The sequence below is a fragment of the Manis javanica genome, chromosome 2, assembly GCF_040802235.1.
Source record: "Manis javanica isolate MJ-LG chromosome 2, MJ_LKY, whole genome shotgun sequence".
NCBI lineage: Eukaryota > Metazoa > Chordata > Mammalia > Pholidota > Manidae > Manis > Manis javanica.
Genome location: NC_133157.1, coordinates 161,072,144 through 161,094,092, shown reverse-complemented (window position 1 = coordinate 161,094,092; position 21,949 = coordinate 161,072,144). Strand labels below are relative to the sequence as shown.

The following is a 21,949-nucleotide window of genomic DNA, read 5'->3' as shown; positions in this document are numbered from 1 at the left end:
CTGGGATGAACCCCACTTGGTCATGGTGTATGATCCTTTTGATATACTGTTGAATTCTGTTTGCTAATATTTTATTGAGTATTTTTGCATCTACATTCATCAGGGATATTGGTCTGTAATTTTCTTTTTTGCTGGGGTCTTTTCCTGGTTTTGGTATTAGGGTGATGTTGGCTTCATAGAATGAGTTTGGGAGTATTCCCTCTTCTTCTATTTTGTGGAACACTTTAAGGAGAATGGGTATTATGTCTTCTCTGTGTGTCTGATAAAATTCCGAGGTAAATCCGTCCGGCCCCGGGGTTTTGTTCTTGGGTAGTTTTTTGATTACTGTTTCAATTTCTTTGCTTGTAATTGGTTTGTTTAACTTTTGTGTTTCTTCCTTGGTCAGTCTTGGGAGGTTGTATTTTTCTAGGAAGTTGTCCATTTCTTCTAGGTTTTCCAGCTTGTTGGCATATAGGTTTTCATAGTAGTCTTTAATAATTCTTTGTATTTCTGTGGAGTCTGTCGTGATTTTTCCATTCTCATTTCTGATTATGTTGATTTGTGTTGACTCTCTTTTTCTCTTAATAAGTTGGGCTAGAGGCTTATCTATTTTGTTTATTTTCTCAAAGAACCAGCTCTTGGTTTCGTTGATTTTTGCTATTGTTTTATTCTTCTCAATTTTGTTTATTTCTTCTCTGATCTTTATTATGTCCCTCCTTCTGCTGACTTTAGGCCTCATTTGTTCTTCTTTTTCCAGTTTTAATAATTGTGATGTTAGACTATTCATTTGGGATTGTTCTTCCTTCTTCAAGTGTGCCTGGATTGCTATATACTTTCCTCTTAAGACTGCTTTCGCTGCATCCCACAGAAGTTGGGGCTTAGTGTTGTTGTTGTCATTTGTTTCTATATATTCCTTGATCTCTATTTTGATTTGTTCATTGATCCATTGATTATTTAGTAGCATGTTGTTAAGCCTCCATGTGTTTGTGAGCCTTTTTGTTTTCTTTGTAGAATTTATTTCTACTTTCATACCTTTGCGGTCTGAAAAATTGGTTGGTAGAATTTCAATATTGTGGAATTTACTGAGGCTCTTTTTGTGAGCTAGTATGTGGTCTATTCTGGAGAATGTTCCATGTGCACTTGAGAAGAATGTATATCCTGTTGCTTTTGGATGTAAAGTTCTATAGATGTCTATTAGGTCCATCTGTTCTAGTGTGTTGTTCAGTGCCTGTGTGTCTTTACTTATTTTCTGCCCGGTGGATCTATCCTTTGGGGTGAGTGGTGTGTTGAAGTCTCCTACAATGAATGCATTGCAGTCTATTTCCCTCTTTAGTTCTGTTAGTATTTGCTTCACATATGCTGGTGCTCCTGTATTGGGTGCATATATATTTAGAATGGTTATATCCTCTTGTTGGACTGAGCCCTTTATCATTATGTAGTGGCCTTCTTTATCTCTTGTTACTTTCTTTGTTTTGAAGTCTATTTTGTCTGATATTAGTACTGCAATCCCTGCTTTCTTCTCACTGTTGTTTGCCTGAAATATGTTTTTCCATCCCTTGACTTTTAGTCTATGCTTATCTTTGGGTTTAAGGTGAGTTTCTTGTAAGCAGCATATAGATGGGTCTTGCTTTTTTATCCATTCTATTACTCTATGTCTTTTGATTGGTGCATTAAGTCCATTTACATTTAGGGTGGCTATTGAGAGATATGTACTTATTGCCATTGCAGGCTTTAGATTCGTGGTTACCAAAGGTTCAAGGTTAGCTTCTTTAGTATCTTACTGCCTAACTTAGCTCGCTTATTGAGCTGTTATATACACTGTCTGGAGATTCTTTTCTTCTCTCCCTTCTTATTCCTCCTCCTCCATTCTTCATATGTTGTGTGTTTTGTTCTGTGCTCTTTTTAGGGGTGCTCCCATCTAGAGCAGTCCCTGTAGGATGCCCTGTAGAGGTGGTTTGTGGGAAGCAAATTCCCTCAGCTTTTGCTTGTCTGGGAATTGTTTGATCCCACCATCATATTTAAATGATAGTCGTGCTGGATACAGTATCCTTGGTTCAAGGCCCTTCTGTTTCATTGCATTAAGTATATCATGCCATTCTCTTCTGGCCTGTAGGGTTTCTGTTGAGAAGTCTGATGTTAGCCTGATTGGTTTTCCTTTATAGGTGACCTTTTCCTCTCTAGCTGCCTTTAAAACTCTTTCCTTGTCCTTGATCCTTGCCATTTTAATTATTATGTGTCTTGGTGTTGTCCTCCTTGGATCCTTTCTGTTGGGGGTTCTGTATAATTCCATGGTCTGTTCGATTATTTCCTCCCCCAGTTTGGGGAAGTTTTCAGCAATTATTTCTTCAAAGACACTTTCTATCCCTTTTCCTCTTTCTTCCTCTTCTGGTATCCCTATAATACGAATGTTTTTCCTTTTGTATTGGTCACATATTTCTCTTAGTGTTGTTTCATTCCTGGAGATCCTTTTATCTCTCTCTATGTCAGCTTCTATACGTTCCTGTTCTCTGGCTTCTATTCCTTCAATGGCCTCTTGCATCTTATCCATTCTGCTTATAAATCCTTCCAGGGATTGTTTCACTTCTGTGATCTCTTTCCTGACATCTGTGATCTCCTTCCGGACTTCATCCCACTGCTCTTGCATTTTTCTCTGCATCTCATCCCATTGCTCTTGCATTTTTTTCTGCATCTCTGTCAGCATGTTCATGATTTTTATTTTGAATTCTTTTTCAGGAGGACTAGTTAGGTCTGTCTCCTTCTCAGGTGTTGTCTCTGTGATCTTTGTCTGCCTGTAGTTTTGCCTTTTCATGGTGATAGAGATAGTTTGCAGAGCTGGTACAAGTGACAGCTGGGAGAGCTTCCCTTCTTGTTGATTTGTAGCCTTTTCCTGGGAGAATAGCGACCTCTAGTGGCTTGTACTGGGCAGCTGTGCGCAGACAGGGCTTCTGCTTCCTGCCCAGTTGCTTTGGGGTTTATTTCCGCTGTTGCTGTGGGCTTGGCCTGGCTGGGGCTGTTCCTCCAAAATGGTGGAGCCCCGTTGGAGGGGGAGCAGCCAGGAGACTATTTATCTCCGTAAGGGGCCTCTGTGCTCCCTGCTGCCCAGGGGGTTAGAGTGCCCAGAGATCCCCAGATTCCCTGCCTCTGGTCTAAGTGACCTGTCCTGCCCCTTTAAGATTTCCAAAAAGCACTCTCCAAACCAAAACAACAACAGCAACAATGAGAGAGGGAACAGAAAGAAAGAGAAAAAAAAAAAAGGAAAAAAAAGGAAAAAACAAGCGATTTTTTTTTTTTTTTTTTTTTGTCCTCAGGTGCCGGTCCCAGGCACCCGCTCACTGGTCCTGCTGCCCTGTCTCCCTAGCACCAGGGTCCCTGTCCTTTCAAGGCTTCCAAAAAGCACCCACCCACCGGTCCCGCAGGGAAGGAACGCTCAATATTCTTTGTCCTCAGGCACTGGTCCCACGCACCCGCTCACCAGTCCCGCCGCCCTGCCTCCCTAGCACCGGGGTCCCTGTCCCTTCAAGGCTTCCAAAAAGCACTCGGCAAAAAGAGAGAAAAAAAGGGGAAAAACGCGCGATTTCTTCCGTCCTCAGGTGCCCGTCTCAGGCACCCACCCACCGGTCCCACAGGGAAAAATGCGGGATATTCTTTGTCCTCAGGTGCCGGTCCCAGGCACCCGCTCACCAGTCCCGCCGCCCTGCCTCCCTAGCACCGGGGTCCCTGTCCCTTTTAGGCTTCCAAAAAGCACTCGCAGAAAAGAGAAAAAAAAAAGGGAAAAACACGCGATTTCCTCTGTCCTCAAGTGCCGGTCTCAGGCACCCGCCCACTGGTCCCGCAGGGAAAAACGGGGGATATTCTTTGTCCTCAGGCGCCGGTCCCAGCCACCCGCTCACCAGTCCCGCCACCGTGCCTCCCTAGCACTGGGGTCCCCGTCCCTTCAAGGCTTCCAAAAAGCGCTCGCCAAAAAGAGAAAAAAAAAAAGGGGAAAAACGCGCGACCTCCTCCGTCCTCAGGCACCGGTCTCAGGCACCCGCCCCCCGGTCTCGCAGGGAGAAACGCGGGATATTCTTTGTCCTCCGGCGCCGTTCCCAGGCACCTCCTCACCGGTCCCGCCACCCTGCCTCCCCAGCAACGGGGGCCTGTCCCTCTAAGGCTTCCAAAAAGCGCTCGCCAAAAAAAAAAAAAAAAAACCGCTCCGGTTTCTCTCCACCCGCCGGGAGCCGGGGGGAGGGGCGCTCGGGTCCCGCCGGGCTGGGGCTTGTATCTTACCCCCTTCACAAGGCGCTGGGTTCTTGCAGGTGTGGATGTGGTCTGGATGTTGTCCTGTGTCCTGTGGTCTCTATTTTAGGAAGATTTTTCTTTGTTATATTTTCATAGCTCTATGTGTTTTTGGGAGGAGATTTCCACTGCTCTACTCACGCCGCCATCCTGGCTCCGCCCCCCTGACCCATCTTTTAATGGGACAATTTTTGTAAATCCATGAGAAAGAAAAAATGTCAATTTATAGTAGTTGATAGTGTTATAAATTCAGAATAAATGCTACAACATTGTAAAAATCAAGATGAGCTGCTGTCATTTAAGTGTCAAGAATAGCAAAATGATATGATCTATAAACTGATGTCAAACTTAGGAGATGACTTTTGTTATCTTCTAAAATTATCCTTGTTTTTCTTTAATCAAAATCAAGGTCCTACGACATTGGATATTGGAATTTTGTGTTTGTAGAAGCACACTCTTGTAAAAGAAAGACTTTTCCTTGTTAAGCCTGAAGATACATGTATTATAGAACATGATGGAATTATATTACCCTGATTATTTCAGCCTAGTGTTCTAGAATTCCTGACTTCGGTTATTGCTTTGAATCATAGGAAGCATTTTTAGATTGAGAGCAATGAATTTTGAAATGTCATTCACACATTATCTTTTTTAATTCACAGTTATTTGAATTCTAATGTTTTTATGTGTAAGAAGAAAATATATACCTGCAGAGAGTCGTATCAAACTTGTATTTATGATTGTGTTAAGTGTAACTTTTTCTTTAGGGCCTTTTTATCTCTATAATTACTACTTTATTTAATTTGAAATTGTGTCCTAAAGCAATGGTTTCCTAAATGTTTCTTTTATCTGGTTTATTGGGCAATCTCAGTGCAGTGAAGGTACAAACATGAGGTGATTTTGTATTTCTCCAGTCATTTGATTTCCTCGATTCTCTGTCAGATCTCCCATTTGTGCTCCTTTATGATATGTTTGGCAAATTCCATAGTTTTCTGGTTACCTTTAGTTTTTAAAAGTCTAGTCCACTTCACCATAAAATTCCAAGCTCCTATCCCACTGTCATTTTGGCTCAAGACACTTGGAGGAGGGAGGGTGTACACTGATTGCTTTCTCACTCTAGCAGCTTTTAATATTTACAGTTGATGGGCTGGGCGCTTGATACTCTGCTTCATACTCTGCTTCTGTTCCATGGCCCAACTCCTCCGATGTTGGGGAACTTGGAGGGAGACTCGGGCAAGGGAAGATGCCACCCTAGTCTCGCTTCATCCCCTGCTGGTTCCCATGTAGATGGTGTTGCTTTTCGTGAAGCAGTATTCAGTTGCTCCCAATTCCCTCTGTCCCTGAGGGAAAGCCTTGTTTCCTTTGGGTTTTACCAGTGGTCCATGTCCCTGACCCCCTCTGTTAATAGGTGTCTCTTTGGTTGGCCTGAGTAGCCCATTGGCTGCTGAGATTCTCTTTCATTCCCTCCAAGAGCCGTGGAGATTTGGGGTGAGCACGTCTCCCTTCCTCCATGTTTGTTTTCAGGTTTGCTGTGTACCTAGGAATGTTTCAACAGGCTCTCTGATATCTCCAGACTCAGTGTCTGTATTTTCAAATGTTTCAAACTGCTAGAGGCATACATTAGACTCAGTCAAGATTTCTTTTCAGAGGAGACCTACAGGTGTAATTCGCAGCAAGCTCACTGTGAGGGAATTAGATGTCGGCTTCCCTTTCATATAGGCACTCCCACTCTGTATCAGCTATTTTCTTAGAGCTTCCCGACTCCCTGGAAACACAGTGTTCCTCATTAGGCTGACAGTCAAGGTGACTCCCTTCTACTTCCCTTCCCTCTCTAGTTCCTCTGTGTTCTTTATGGTTGGACCAGTTCTGCAGACTCTTACTAAGGAGGTGGGGAACAGGAATAAGGACTAGTCCTAACAGTTGGCAGTGTTTTAGAGGTCTTTTTGTCATTGACTGGGGGTCCTGATCTTGATTCTGTAGCAGCATGAAAAATCCCTCTGGGGTTAGGTGATAATAAGTGCAGTGACTTAAACCAAATAAATATTTGTTTTCCTTTCATGTAAAGGTCCATAAAGCATGCAGTTTAGAGGTAGGGTGATGGTTTTGTTCCATGAAGTCTTGAGGGCCCCACATTCCTACCAACTCACTACTCTACTACCTCTTAAGTTTCAGCCCTTGTCCTCATAGTCAAAGATGGTAATGCCCATGTTCCAAGCAGCAGGTTGACAAAATGGACAAGGAAGAAATGCAAGATCTTGAAGTCTCTTTTTAAAGTGTCCAGGAAGCTATCACAGAATTCTTTCATTTACATTCTACTCTATCATATGGCTAGTCATAGCTACAGGGAAACCTGGGAAATAGGGTCTTTATTCTGAGCATTCGAATGCCCAGCTAAGAATTACTGTGTAGAAGAATACTGGAGTACTATTAGCAGTCTGTCATAGTCACTGATGCTTTGATATTTTCTTTATGCAAACTTGGTACCTTTATCTTTTGTATATGAGTTATATGTGTGCACTAATGTTGAATGCCTACAGAATGCATAGAATTTTATAGGGTATTTCAGGCTCACAGTATGCAGTTAGAAGAAAAGTTTAATTTTTGAGTAGTAGTATCCAAGCCACTGACAGAAATGAAGGTTGAAGCTTATGTTTTCTGCTGGAATTGTCTTGTCATACTTCTGTCCTTTCTAATTTTCATTTCTCTAGAAGAAAGACTAAACTGCAGTAAGTTGGCTGACATATAAGCATGTTCACTATCAATTTGGTTGTTTAGGAGAGTGTCATGCCTTTCCTATAGACTTTCCATTGATGTCAAAGGGTGATTATATTTCATTTTTAAAAGCATGTTTTATAATAGCAGTATATCAGACATAATATTTTAACTGTGCCATAAATGGCTGTGAACTGAAGCTGTTATGATGTCACCATTTATTGACTTTTTCATAAACCCGTTATGTGATGTTTCATTTTCCCTCACATTTAGCTGATGCATAGTAAACAACACTTCCACATTGTTGAACTCCTATACACTGAGTGGCCTTTTAATTTGTTCAGGAGGTATAGTACATGAATTAGAACCATTGTCAAGTCTTTTCTCCAAATTAAGTTGGAAAAAAATGTTTTTATAATAAAATCTTTAAAGTTACTTTAGAAATAAAGCTTTGTATATTGACTTGATATGAACTCTAAAACTACTTTTTATAGATTCCAGGAAGTTTCCCTGCTTCCCGGAAACTGATAACCAATCTTCACAACCCTACCAGTTTTAAAAAGTTGAATCATGAAACCATTAAACTGGGATTCATAATGTCATTTTCAGTCAGATCTATATTATACATGACAAAATATATGTGGACCATAATCTATGATAGTTATATGGATATTACACAGCTATTAGAATTAAACCTCAGGCAAGAAACTAATAATGTGTTTTAATTTTCTTCCTCAGAAATTCAAGATTTTCACCTAAGCTTTTACCTTGAATCTACACACATTTAACAAATTGGGCAGGTAGTAGCTAATAAAACCAAATTTCCCTGTGATATAATTAGTAAGAATCCCATTCTATAGGCATATTTTCATTAATTTGTCATAAAAGCAATGCTATTTTTACTTTATTAGCTTAGGATTAAAATAAACACTGCTTGAAAGAAATTTTTTGAAAAAGATTAAATGGGAGGATGGAAATGTTCCCAGGGGGAAGATGAACTCACGCTTCTGATTTATCCCATTTACTTCTGATATGGAGCGTCGTACATGTGGTTTTAATAATGGTTGGTTGTATTTGAACTGAAAGAAAAATGGTAACTTTATTTTGGTCTGCACATTACAAATCATCTCAGTTTAATTCGATTTGATTGTAATGTCAAAATTTCAAGCTGAACATGATATAGTGAGATATATATGTACACACACACACACACACACACACACACACACACACACACACACACATTCAACAGTAGTTTTATAAAGGCCATAATAGAAATAGAAGAGTGTCACTACCATTTAAATCACAGTCACATACACATAGAATCACAGATGAGAGAAACTCAGGTTGACAAAGTTCTTTTGGAATAAAGTGAACTTTAACTTACACTTACCCTTGAGTTCTTTATGCATTATGCATTATGCATTATGAAAAGCTGGACCATAAAGATAGTTGTAGCTGTTGTGAATTTTTCTATTGCCTTTATTTATTTTATTTTGTTTTTATAGCTCCAAAAATAAATGTATCTGTTGCCTTTAATAAAGCATTTTGCAAAGCACTTCTTAAACTCGTAAAACTTCAAAGGTACTTAAAATGGAAGTAATAAGCTTTCCATAGATACTGGAAAGTCCTGATAAGATTTTAAATATTTGAAGTATGTTCTGCATAAATTACCTGAATTTGTCTTGAAATCTAGACCCTTTGAAAAGGACCTATTGTATCTGGCTCCTCCTTACAAGTGGTGTTCAGCAGACTGCGTGTGTTCTGTTATAGGTTCACTACTGTGATAGACAAAGTGGCAAAGAGTGTGTGACCTGTCTGACATTAGCCCCTGTGCAGATGACTTTCCATGCTATTGGAAGCTGCATTGAAGCCACCCATGATCAGGTATAATGTGCCACTGCCATTTTGCTGCATTATAGTCCAGCTAAGAAATCAGTGACCATCAGAATGGAAGCTCTGTGTACACATACAGCTTGCTTTCCCTAATATATAATGCACCAGCACCATTTGCTAGACCTTTGAAAAATCAAAAATGTTTCCATTGGGAAACTGTATTTTAGGAGATTTAAATTATTTTAGACTTCTGGTTTGCAGATTATTAATTTATGAATTATATACAGAATTCTCCCATAAGGATGAAATAATTACCCTACAAATATTATTTTTATAGTTATGTATGGGAGGAAGAGCTAATGAAATACTGTAGATAACCCTGGAGTCTCACTGTCCTATATTCATTGAGTCCTGTTGAAGAGCTTAGTATGCTAGACTGTATATAATGTGGACTTTTGGAACCGTCAGCTAACTTCCATAACTTAGGATATTATTAAAATGAAGTTCTAGTGTTTTTCCTGTTTTATTTCTGAAATAAAGCTAAAAATCTGAAAAGTACATTTCTTAATAAACAAATCCCTTTGATTGTTTAGATGGCAGCTTGAAAGTATATATCCTGTTTATAAGATAATGCATATTCTCAATTAAAATAATCATCAGAATAGACTAAACTATAGACCCGGCCATTGAATTTCTACTTTGGAGTCAAAATAGACATATACAGTTTACTGTACGACTAACCAGCTATGCTTTCTAAATGAACTATTTACATACAGAACATCCATAACCCACTTTCATTTCCCTCTCCCAGTAAGTTTGAGGACTTCTAACAGTCTTGCCTTCCTAATAGATTTGCCTTCTATCTTAGTAGTGCCCTCACATGGAGACAACACAAGAGCAGGGCAGTCTATCTTCTGAAGCACATGGTTTATTGTCCGACTCAAAGAAGATCTTGGAAAACATTTTTAAAGGCACACCTCTCTAGTTCATGATGTCTCTGACTTTGTGGATTTCCAGTCATCATTTATTGGTTGGTGGTGAGGTATTGTGGTGTTTAGGAAAGAGCAACTAATAGGTCAGAAAATCTGAGTTTTAGAAACTATGGTATAAATTAGCTGCAGCTACCTGGGTGGCTCTGTCTTCTCTTTGGAGCTTTGTTTCCTGGAATGTTAAATGAGGGAGTCAGATTAGATGATGTATTATAAGATTTCTTCCAGTGCTACCATTTTGTGATTCCATAACTGATCTTCCTGCTCCTGGTTGAATGAGCCCAACCAATAATAAACAGTTAATGGCATATGGATCTGGGAAACAGGTTAATGATCATTCCAGTGCTTCTCAGAGTTCTGCACTGACATATGCCCTAGCTGCCGAGGGGAATGCAGCAGGAACCTAAGGGATGTGACCTAAACTAGCTTATGGAAAATATTACATTTCTCTGTATAAAAACTATAACTTGCCCATATGCTAGGTGCCAACGTAAGAATGTTAGACATGGTTCCTGGTTCTTGTTCTCATGGACTTTACAGTCTAAGAACTTCACCCCTTTGAATATTTGCCAAGAAGTATAGTTACTGCTGTATTCAGCTATAAATCCATTCATGGAAAAAAAAATGGCAAGCACAGCATGAGATAGCCATCCTGCAAAAGTCTTGCCTGAGGCTGAGCCTTAGAGTGCCTTAGAAACCCATACACCTGAGTAAAGCAACCCACTGTTGGCAGGGGTGGCATGCTGTGGTGAAAGAGCACTGGACTGGGAATGGAGATTAGGATCAAACCCAAATTTGCCATGAGCCAGCTGTGGCACCTTGTCTCTTCACCTCTTGGAACTTAACTTGGCTTCTTCATGAATAAAGTAATGAAGCTGCTGCATGCTTGTGCCAGGGTACTCAAAGTCGCTGGCTAGTGTTAGCCCATATGGCACCTTTACATACCAGAAAAAAGGTGCCTTATAGCTGTCCAAGTCTGCAGTAACTACAGTGCACAGTGCACAGCCTGCACGACAGTACATGGCGGTCTTATACTACATATATTTAGAATGTCAGTTTTACTCAATGGTAAGTAAATAAAGATATTTTTATATTAATGCCAATACAGCTGCATTATAGATGACAAATATGCATGAAATCTTAAGATAAAAAAGAGACTCTTAGGAAATGTGTCAAAGGTATGGATGAACGAATGGAAAGATGGATGAATGAATGGAGTTATGCCTGGAATGATCATTCTGTATACCAGATAAACTGTTAAAAACAGCACAGAACAAAACACCCAACATATAAAGAATGAAGGAGGAGGAATAAGAAGGAAGAGAAATAAAGTGTTTATAATAGCTCAATAAGCAAGTTAAGTTAGACAGTAAGATAGTAAAGAAGCTAACATTGAACCTTTGGTAAGCACAAACTTAAAGCCTGCAATAGCAATAAGTACATATCTTTCAATAATCACCCTAAATGTAAATGGACTTAATGCACCAATCAAAAGACACAGAGTAATAGAATGGATAAAAACGCAAGACCCATCTATATGCTGCTTACAAGAGACTCGCCTCAAACCCAAAGACATGCACAGATTAAAAGTCAAGGGATGGAAAAAGATCTTTCATGCAAACAACAGGGAGTAAAAAGCAGGTGTTGCAGTACTAGTATCAGACAAAATAGACTTCAAAACAAAGAAAGTAACAAGAGATAAAGAAGGACATTACATTATGATAAAGGGCTCAGTCCAACAAGAGGATATAACCATTGTAAATATATATGCACCCAATACAGGAGCACCAACATATGTGAAACAAATACTAACAGAATTAAAGGAGGAAATAGAATGCAATGCATTCATTTTGGGAGACTTGAACACAGCACTCACTCCAAAGGACAGATACACCAGACAGAAAATAAGTAAGGACAGAGAGGCACTGAACAACACACTAGAACAAATGGACCTAATAGACATCTATAGAACTCTACAACCAAAAGCAACAGGATACACATTCTTCTCAAGTGCACATGGAACATTCTCCAGAATAGACCACATACTAGGTCATAAAAAGAGCCTCAGTAAATTCCAAAAGATTGAAATCCAACTTCTCAGACTGCAAAGGTATAAAACTAGAAATAAATTGTACAAAGAAAGCAAAAAGGCTTACAAACACATGGAGGCTTAACAACATGCTCCTAAATAATCAATGGATCAACAACCAAATTAAAATGGAGATCCAGCAATATATGGAAACAAATGACAACAACAACACCAAGCCCCAACTTCTGTGCGATGCAGCAAAAGCAGTCAAGAGGAAAGTATATAGCAATCCAGGCATATTTAAAGAAGGAAGAACAATCCCAAATGAATAGTCTAATGTCACAATTATCAAAATTGGAAAAAGAAGAACAAATGAGGCGTAAGGTCAGCAGACAGAGGGCTATAATAAAGATCAAAGAAGAAATAAATAAAACTGAGAAGAATAAAACAATAGAAAAAATCAATGAAACCAAGAGCTGGTTCTTCGAGAAAATAAACAAAATAGATAAGCCTCTAGCCATATTTATTAAGAGAAAAAGAGAGTCAACACACATCAACAGAATCAGAAACGAGAAAGGAAAAATCACGATGGACCCCACAGAAATACAAAGAATTATTAGAGAATACTATGAAAACCTATATGCTAACAAGCTGGAAAACCTAGGAGAAATGAACAACTTCTTAGAAAAATGCAACCTTCCAAGACTGACCCAGAAAGAAACAAAATCTAAACAGACTAATTACCAGCAACAAAATTGAAGCAGTAATCAAAAAACTACCCAAGAACAAAACCCCCAGGCCAAATGGATTTACCACGGAATTTTATCAGACATACAGAGAAGACATAATACCCATTCTCCTTAAAGTTTTCCAAAAAATAGAAGAGGAGGGAATACTTCCAAATTCATTCTATGAAGCTAACATCACCCTAATACCAAAACCCCCACCAAAAGACCCCACCAAAAAAGAAAACTACAGATCAATATCCCTGATGAACGTATATGCAAAAATACTCAACAAAATATTAGCAAACCAAATTCAAAAATACATCAAAAGGAACATACACCATGACCAAGTGGGATTCATCCCAGGGATGCAAGGATGGTACAACATTCAAAAGTCCATCAACATCATCCACCACATCAACATCATCCACCACATCAACAAAAAGAAGGAGAAAAACCACATGATCATCTCCATAGATGCTGAAAAAGCATTTGACAAAATTCAACATCCACTCATGATAAAAACTCTCAACAAAATGGGTACAGAGGGCAAGTACCTCAACATAATAATGGGCATATATGACAAACCCACAGCCAACATCATACTTAACAGGGAGAAGCTGGAAGCTTTTCCTCTAAGATTGGGAACAAGACAGGGATGCCCACTCTCACCAGTTATTCAACATAGTACTGGAAGTCCTAGCCACGGCAATTAGACGAAACAAAGAAATACAAGGAATCCAGATTGGTAAAGAAGGAGTTAAACTGTCAATATTTGCAGATGACATGATATTGTACCTAAAAAACCCTGAAGACTCCACTCCAAAACTACTAGAACTAATATTGGAATTCAGCAAAGTTGCAGGATACAAAATTAACACACAGAAATCTGTGGCTTTCCTATACACTAACAATGAACTAATAGAAAGAGAAATCAGGAAAACAATTCCATTCACAATAGCATCAAAAAGAATAAAATACCTAAGAATAAACCTAACCAAGGAAGTGAAAGACCTATACCCCTAAAAGTACAAGACACTCTTAAGAGAAATTAAAGAGGACACTAACAAATGGAAACTCATCCCATGCTCCTGGCTAGGGAGAATTAATATCGTCAAAATGGCCATCCTGCCCAAAGCAATATACAGATTTGATGCAATCCCTATCAAATTACCAACAGCATTCTTCAATGAACTGGAACAAATAGTTCAAAAATTCATATGGAACCACCAAAGACCCGAATAGCCAAAGCAATCCTGAGAAGGAAGAATAAAGTGGAGGGGATCTCGCTCCCCAACTTCAAGCTGTACTACAAAGCCACTGTAATCAAGACAATTTGGTACTGGCACAAGAACAGAGACACAGACCAGTGGAACAGAATAGACTCCAAACATTAACCCAAACATATATGGTCAATTAATATATGATAAAGGAGCCATGGACATACAGTGGGGGAATGACAGTCTCTTCAACAGATGGTGCTGGCAAAACTGGACAGCTACATGTAAGAGAATGAAACTGGATCACTCTCTAACCCCATACACAAAAGTAAATTTGAAATGGATCAAAGACCTGAATGTAAATCATGAAACCATAAAACTCTTATAAAAAAACATAGGCAAAAATCTCTTGGATATAAACATGAGCGACTTCTTCATGAACACATCTCCCCGGGCAAGGGAAACAAAAGCAAAAATGAACAAGTGGGACTATATCAAGCTGGAAAGCTTCTGTACAGCAAAGGACACCATCAATAGAACAAAAAGGTATCCTACAGTATGGGAGAACATATACATAAATGACAGACCCAATAAAGGGTTGACATCCAAAATATATAAAGAGCTCATGCACCTCAATAAACAGAAAGCAAATAATCCAATTAAAAAATGGGCAGAGGAGCTGAATGGACAGTTCTCTAAAGAAGAAATTCAGATGGCCAACAGACACATGAAAAGATGCTCCACATCGCTTGTCATCAGAGAAATGCAAATTAAAACCACAATGAGATATCACCTCACACCAGTAAGGATCGCCACCATCCAAAAGACAAACAGCAGCAAATGTTGGCGAGGTTGTGGAGAACGGGGAACCCTCCTACACTGTTGGTGGGAATGTAAATTAGTTCAACCATTGTGGAAAGCAGTATGGAGATTCCTCAAAATACCTGAAATAGAAATACCATTTGACCCAGGAATTCCACTTCTAGGAATTTACCCTAAGAATGCAGTAGCCCCGTCTGAAAAAAAGACAGATGCAACCCTGTGTTTATCGCAGCACTATTTACAATAGCCAAGAAATGGATGCAACCTTAATGTCCATCAGTAGATGAATGGATAAAGAAGATGTGGTACATATACACAATCGAATATTATTCAGGCATAAGAAGAAAACAAATCCTACCATTTGCAACAACATGGATGGAGCTAGAGGGTATTATGCTCAGTGAAATAAGCCAGGCAGAGAAAGACAAGTACCAAATGATTTCACTCATATTTGGAGTATAAGAACAAAGGAAAACTGAAGTAACAAAACAGGAGCAGAATCACAGAATCCACGAATGGACTAACAGTTACCAAAGGGCAAGGGACTGGGGAGGATGGCTGGGAAGGGAGGGATAAGGGCAGGGAAAAAGAAAGGGGGCATTATGATTAGCATGTATAATGTGGGGGGTACAGGGTGGGCTCTACAACACAAGAGAAGACAAGTAGTGATTTTACAGAATCTTACTATGCTGATGGACCATGACTGTGAAGGGGTATGTGGGGGAGACTTGGTGAAGGGGGTAGCCTAGTAAACGTAATGTTCTTCATGTAATTATAGATTAATGATACCAAAATTAAAAAAAAGGAATGAACTAATAAATTAACCACCTACCCAAGCACTAATTAGCTAATGAATCTAACATATGTGTCTTAGTATTTGCTGTAATCTGACTTCCAGTCAACACAAAGTGAGATTATCAAATAAAGGACAATACTTGTTTAACACATCATTTAAAATATTTTAAATCAATTTCATAAGGGAAAATAATGAAGAACCAAATTTATGTATAATGAGTTTACTATGTACTAAATATTGTGAGGCTCTATGTACATTATTTTGTTTAAATGTAATAACTCTGTGAGGTATAAATGATAGCATTTGTATATTTGCTTCATTTGCTGCAGTGTGTTTAAGGGCTTATGTTCAGATTAGTGCTGCCAAGCAAGTTGTTCCTAGTGGGTGTGCTTTAACTAGAATTCGAGACAGATACCTCAGTGAAAGGACAGTTGTTATGAGTAAAAATTTATAAATTTAATGGGTATTCTGTTACAACTTTTAATTAATTAAATCCTCTCATAGTTTTTTTTTCTGGTTAAGTAAGTCTCTTGCCTGAGTAATAATGTCATCATGTCTTACAGTTGTATGATAATTTAAAGCTAAAGGAGAAAAACCCTTCACACATAGTTAAATATATACTATCCCAACAGTAATATATAAATTGATTATAGACTATGTCCAGAACTTCTGTAGTAGTAGATAGTTTTAAATAATAGTACATAATACTCCCTTGCCCTTCAAGTAATTCTGTTCTACTAAAGTCTTATCAGCTAAGATGTTTTTTTGGCTACAGGTAACAGAAAACCTGACTCATACTGGCTTAAATAATCAGGAACCCTGTTATCTCACATAACAGGAAGGCTACAGGAAGGGTGAACTCCAGGGATGGCCGATAGAGCAGCTCAATGTTGTCAACAAGGACTCAGATTATTCTGTATTTTAGCAATGCTATCCTCTGTTTAATCCTTTCATTTATAGAAAGATGGCGACAGTAGTTCTCTGTGTCTCTGGCAATATAGCGACATGCAAAAGAAAATGAGAGAGCTGATCTTCTTGTGTCTCCTTGTAGGGGCACAGACATCTCTATCAGGAACTTCTCCAACCATCTTTCCTTCATACTTGGGCCATTGGTTGGTCCAGTACCATCGCCAAACTAGTCACTGGCAAGAGAAATGAGATCACTACTAGTTTGAATTCTTGTGCAGGAATCAACCAGAAGGGCTACTAAAGGAGAGATTATGTGCCACATATATAATTTAAAATTTTCTAGTAGACCCATTTTAAAACTAAAGAGAAACAGGTAAATTTCATCGTGATAATGTATTTTATTTAACTCAGTATATTTAAAGTTTCACTTCAGTGTGTAATCTATTTTAAAAGTATTGAAATATTTTACCTTTTTATTCATACATCTCATTTTGGACTAGCCACCCATAAGGTTCTCAGTAGCCACATGTGTGTTGGACAGCACAGGTCTATAGGATAAAATCCAAGGCCACTGTGATGGTTTTCCTGCCTATCTCTCCAGTCTCATCTTTCACCACTCTCCCTGCACCTAACTTACATCCTCGCTTTATGCACTGGCAGTATTGAGTTGCCATATCTCACCTGCCCTTGCATCTTTGTCTTTTGCACTGTTTCCTCTGCCTGGGACATACTCTCCTTTCTTGTAAGAACTTTAATTGTTGTATCCATCAGATCCAACCAAGAAGTTACTCCAGTCAGTCAGTAAGCCTTCCTCAAACCTGCTTTATGCATTATCCCACTATGACACTTACCAAACTGTTTTCCCATTATTTTTTTTCATATTGGTCACTGGGCAGTGACTTCCATGAGGTGTAGGGCAGTCATTAATATACACCATGTGTATGCTCTGGTAGTTAGAAGGCACTCGATGTATGTTTATAGGGTGGAATTTAATTGAATTTCAAAGAAAATTAGAATGACTTGGATTTAGTAGAACTAGAGAAATAGAATGTGTGGCTTCATATGCTTTCTCTGGTGGTGGCCTTATACAGACATTATTTGTGAAAGCATCCTTGTACTTGGAAATGTTGGACTTTAGAGTATTTATATCCTCTGAATATATGTAACTATCATTAAGAATCCATCAAAAATCTATGTCCATTAATTTGTCCACTGATCTGGTTGTAGCTTTTAATTTTTCCAACATGAATATGACTATGCATGCTTATGACTCTATCCTTCTCCGTGTCCTAAATGACTGTCTTCAGGTTCCAGGGTCTGCCTCCTGATTCTGGTTTTCTGCATTGTGATACACAAGTTGGTATTCACTTTGGGACTGCATTCCTCAGAATCCAGAGAGGCATGAACTTCATAGTTTTGAGCAACAATTACACAAGACAAAGCTTTTTGTTAATCTAAAGGACACACTTAAGTGGTATTGCATAATAACAGACCTCATGTCGTCATTCTAGTGCTGTCTGTAATAAGGCTCTGGCCTTCTTTGTATTACATTGGTTCTGTACGGGTTTTAAACTACAGCTGTTTCACTTCTCCACTTATCAAGCCATGAGTTCAACTCCATTGGGAGTTGAGAAAAGAGTATGGTCACTGCCATTGGCAGCTTCTAGGAGGTTCTGGAGCTGCCAAAATTAAAAACATAATTTGATTTTAGTTTACTTTTTGTGAAATAAGGTGAAAAGAGATATATTTAAATGGCACATCACTTTAATGTTTGGGAAAGTGCTTTCATACTTGTTGATTTTTATATTTCAAAATATTTCCTCTATATGAAACTTATCCCATAATTACAGGACTAAAATTACTTCTGACTTTTAACTTTGTTATATAAAATTCCCATTTTTAGAAATACCTGTTAGAGGGTTAAGGAATTCAATAATACCTTTTTTTCCTTTACATTTTATATTTCACTATTTAGCCCAATAGTTTGCACAGCATTATTTTTGTTTTTTTAATTGAGATATGATTGACATATAACTTTCTATCAGCTTTAGGTGTACAACATAATGATTTGATATATGTATATATTGCAAAATGATTACAATAAGCTAACATTCATCATTTATTTAATTATATCCTCAAAAAATATTTCAGCAGGAAAAGTCACTGGGAACGACTTCCCCACTACACGATAGTTATACTCATTGATGGATTAGAACAGGAGTCAGCAAACTGGCCCACAGGCCAACTCCAGCCTACCACTTGAATTAGGAATGGATTTTTAGATTCTGAAATGGTTGAAAAAGATGTATCAAAAGAAGAGATTTCACATTTCATGACATGTGAAATTAGGAAAATTCAAATTTTAGTGCCCATAAATAAAGTTTTATTGGAACACAGCCATGACCATTCATTCAGGTATTGTCCATGGCCACCTTCATTCTAATTAGCAAAAAATGAGTAATTAACAACAGAAACCTTATTGCCTGCAAAACCTGAAATATTTTTTATCTGTCCCTTCACAGAAAAAGTGTGCTGTTCTAACCCCTGGACTAGAAGGAAGAAACATTAGGCATTTACCTTCTGAGTTTTGTATCAAATGTTATTTATATGGTTATGCACTCTAAATAGAAACCATATAATGATTCTATATGTTCATATAGGACATATAGAATAAGTTTTTCTTTATCTGTATTCATCACACTATTGAAAGAAAGTTCGCCTGTAGCAAAGGTTACTTTTGTCTCCTCTCTAAAGTCCCATTTAGAAACATTTCATAGCTGGACTCTTTTTTTTAAGTAATAAATTCTGTTGTTTCCATAGTGATATTTCAATTCTTTCATTTCAGATATATAATTAGTTTCCAGAACCAACAGTGAGTTATAGGGGAAGGTAGTGGGAAGATTGAATATTATGTATTTTATAAGTGACTCATAATTTCATTTATGCTTAGTACAGCATGAGCACATTTCTAAGAGGTTTGCATATCTCCAGTGATACTGTGCACACAAGTGACTTATTAACTTGACCTATAAAATAATTTTGGACTATAGTCAAAATCCACGAACTTAACTTACAGCTTTCCTTCTCCCACATTTTTTCCTGATGTGATAAATAACAGTTATTTTAGTCAACAGAAAATGTGAAATTTTAGGTTTTAAAAAACCTGACTTTTCTCAGCTGTACTTCTTTTAGTGTGATTATTTGATTCATACCTATAGCTCAGTGTTTTATAACAGATTATCTCTTTGAAGATAATTTCATGTTTGTGATCTCATAGGAGACAAATTAAATTGAATCCTAAAGTGTGATTTTTCTCCCTAATATAAGCTTTGTTTAGCTATGGACATGCAAACATACTCCACATCAGTAGTTCTTTAATTCTTAATTGAGTATTCTAAATTCAAATTATTTAAGTGGGAATTTAATATTCCTCCTATTCTGTAGGTCTATATATTTGATGTTGATTTGGAGGTCATTGGGGAAATAGTCTAACAACCTTACTGTTAAGAGTTCATACTCATGAATCATAACCAGATACATTATTAAACCAATAAATACCATATGTGTATAATTGACTAAATAGATGTGAAGGTTATACTGGAAAACTGCTATCTATATAGAATTTTTTAAAGTGACGATCAATGGAATATAGTTCCCTAAGCCACAGATTTGAGAGCATTATTGCCCACTGGAGGTCATTTTTATAGCCTAAAGAGTATTACCTTCCTCATAAACTCAAATTATGGTGTTGTGTATGATTTATTATGCTATTTAAAACTGAAAAACAGAAACATTCTCTCTCTTAGCAGTATACCGTCAATTAAGTCATGCTTCTCCCCATTTTCAAAATTTCTTTTTAAACAAACCAGTTACTGGTTATTTGTCAGAATATTCAGTTTTATTCTTTCATGCTAATAGTTATTTGGCCTGCTTTCTTTGTTTCTAAGTTGGCAGCTAATACCCTCTCAGATCACATAGTTTTAAAATACTCTTTAGTTAATTTGCTTCTCTTAACATTGTCTGATGGAGAAAATTCGAAAACATTTTGAAGCCCCAAAATATTTAACATATGTGAATTAAATAATAAGGGCCAACATAGAGATAAAAAATGTCTCTGTTACCCTTCATCAGTGGTGCTGTGATGTGCTCCCAGCAAACCTGGTACCTTTTGGTAAGTGGTATCACCTCCCTACCAAAAGACTCACACTTAAATTTCTCACTCGGAAAGACTAGTGTGCTGGTAAACTTCCTACCCGGTTCACCCTACTTCATATGTAGAGAGAGGTCATGCCTTCACATAGGTTCTTGCCATAGTAGGAAACATAACAAATATTTCAGCTGAGTGACGAAGTTGCCTGGATGTCAGAGTCTCCTTATTGCTGACACACTTCTGGTTCCTAGACCACTGTTTGCTGGAATCCTTCCCTAACATTTCCTTACTGTCTGCTTGACCAGTCCCTACCTCCTTATCGTGAACTCCTGTTACTTACTCAAGGTCTGCCTTGGAGTTTGATTTGCCCTCCCAGCACTTGTTCTCTCTGATCTTGTACTGTCTAACTGACCCTTGACATTGGCTTCTATTTTTTATTCTCGTGTATACCTTACCTTTCAGAGACTCGTTTTCTTCATATTGCTCTCCAAATTCAAAACTGCCCATGATTGAAGGCCATTCAGAGAGAGGATACTCTACAGTCATTATAAAATCCATTATAAAATCACCTTGTTGATAAACTGATATTTAGCCTTTGCCCCCTGATGTGGTTGTACCAATTGTTAAGATGTTTAAATACTTTCATACTATTTGGCAAATAGTTGATGCTCCATATTTCACCCCCTACCATCCTGGCCTCATGATCAGGACCTCTGGGACCTCCCCATGATCTAGGAACTAATAAATCATTTCTTGGGTAAAAGGATTTTTCAGGACTGTATATTTTGTTGTCTGGCTATGCCATACAAATTCTTAAATATGTTAACTACCACCTTTGCTTTCAGAGGTATATGTAAGAGTTAATTTCTTGAAGGAGATGGGGTGAAGATATCCTAAAGTGATCATTTTTCTTAAAAAATTTTGAAAATTTCCACAGGCAATCAAGAAGCATTTTATTCATTCCATCATCATGAAATAAGAACAAGCTCTATGTTCACCACTGTTGTAATAAGTGCTAAGAAGTATTTCCAATTTTGTAAATTGAGAAAACCCTTAAATTAAGTGTAATTAAAAGGTGGAAACATTGTTAATGGGAATGCTCTATACTTAATCCTCAATTTTACTGTGAATTTAAAATTGCTCTAAAAAAAGTCTGCTTAAAAGGGGAAAAAACTTTGGCAAAGCCACAAAACATATACAGAAACAATTGAGGATGGATTGCAAAGCAACATGATTTACTGTCAGAAATGTTTTTAAAAATCTATATATGTATATATGAATAGTGAAAGGCTGTGAAGTATAGAGATGATCAAGAGCAGAACAGCTCACCTAATTAAGCTTCTCTTAGAAGTTGATAGACTAAAAATTGAAAGACAAATTATAAGGGCTTTCCACATAGGGGAAACAACATGAGAAAAAATAGAAACATCGAAATTGTCAAGGAATATATTGGGTTAGAAAAACTCAACTTGATTTGAGCCCCAGGAATAAATGAAGTTGCATAAGATCA

General features: G+C 37.8%; 1 protein-coding gene across 17 annotated transcripts in view; it reads left to right on the top strand.

Annotated features, from left to right (window-relative positions):
* STAU2 (staufen double-stranded RNA binding protein 2) overlaps positions 1-21,949 on the top strand; it is a 369,184-nt gene that overhangs the window by 250,873 nt on the left and 96,362 nt on the right. For 14 of the 17 annotated variants that reach the window (XM_073229703.1, XM_073229702.1, XM_073229706.1 and 11 more), the window contains one exon: positions 8,737-8,850. The exons of the other annotated variants lie outside the window; for them this stretch is intronic. In XM_073229703.1, coding sequence (XP_073085804.1) covers positions 8,737-8,850 — 114 coding nt within the window. The remainder of the gene's footprint in view (positions 1-8,736; positions 8,851-21,949) is intronic. 17 annotated transcript variants of the gene reach the window in all.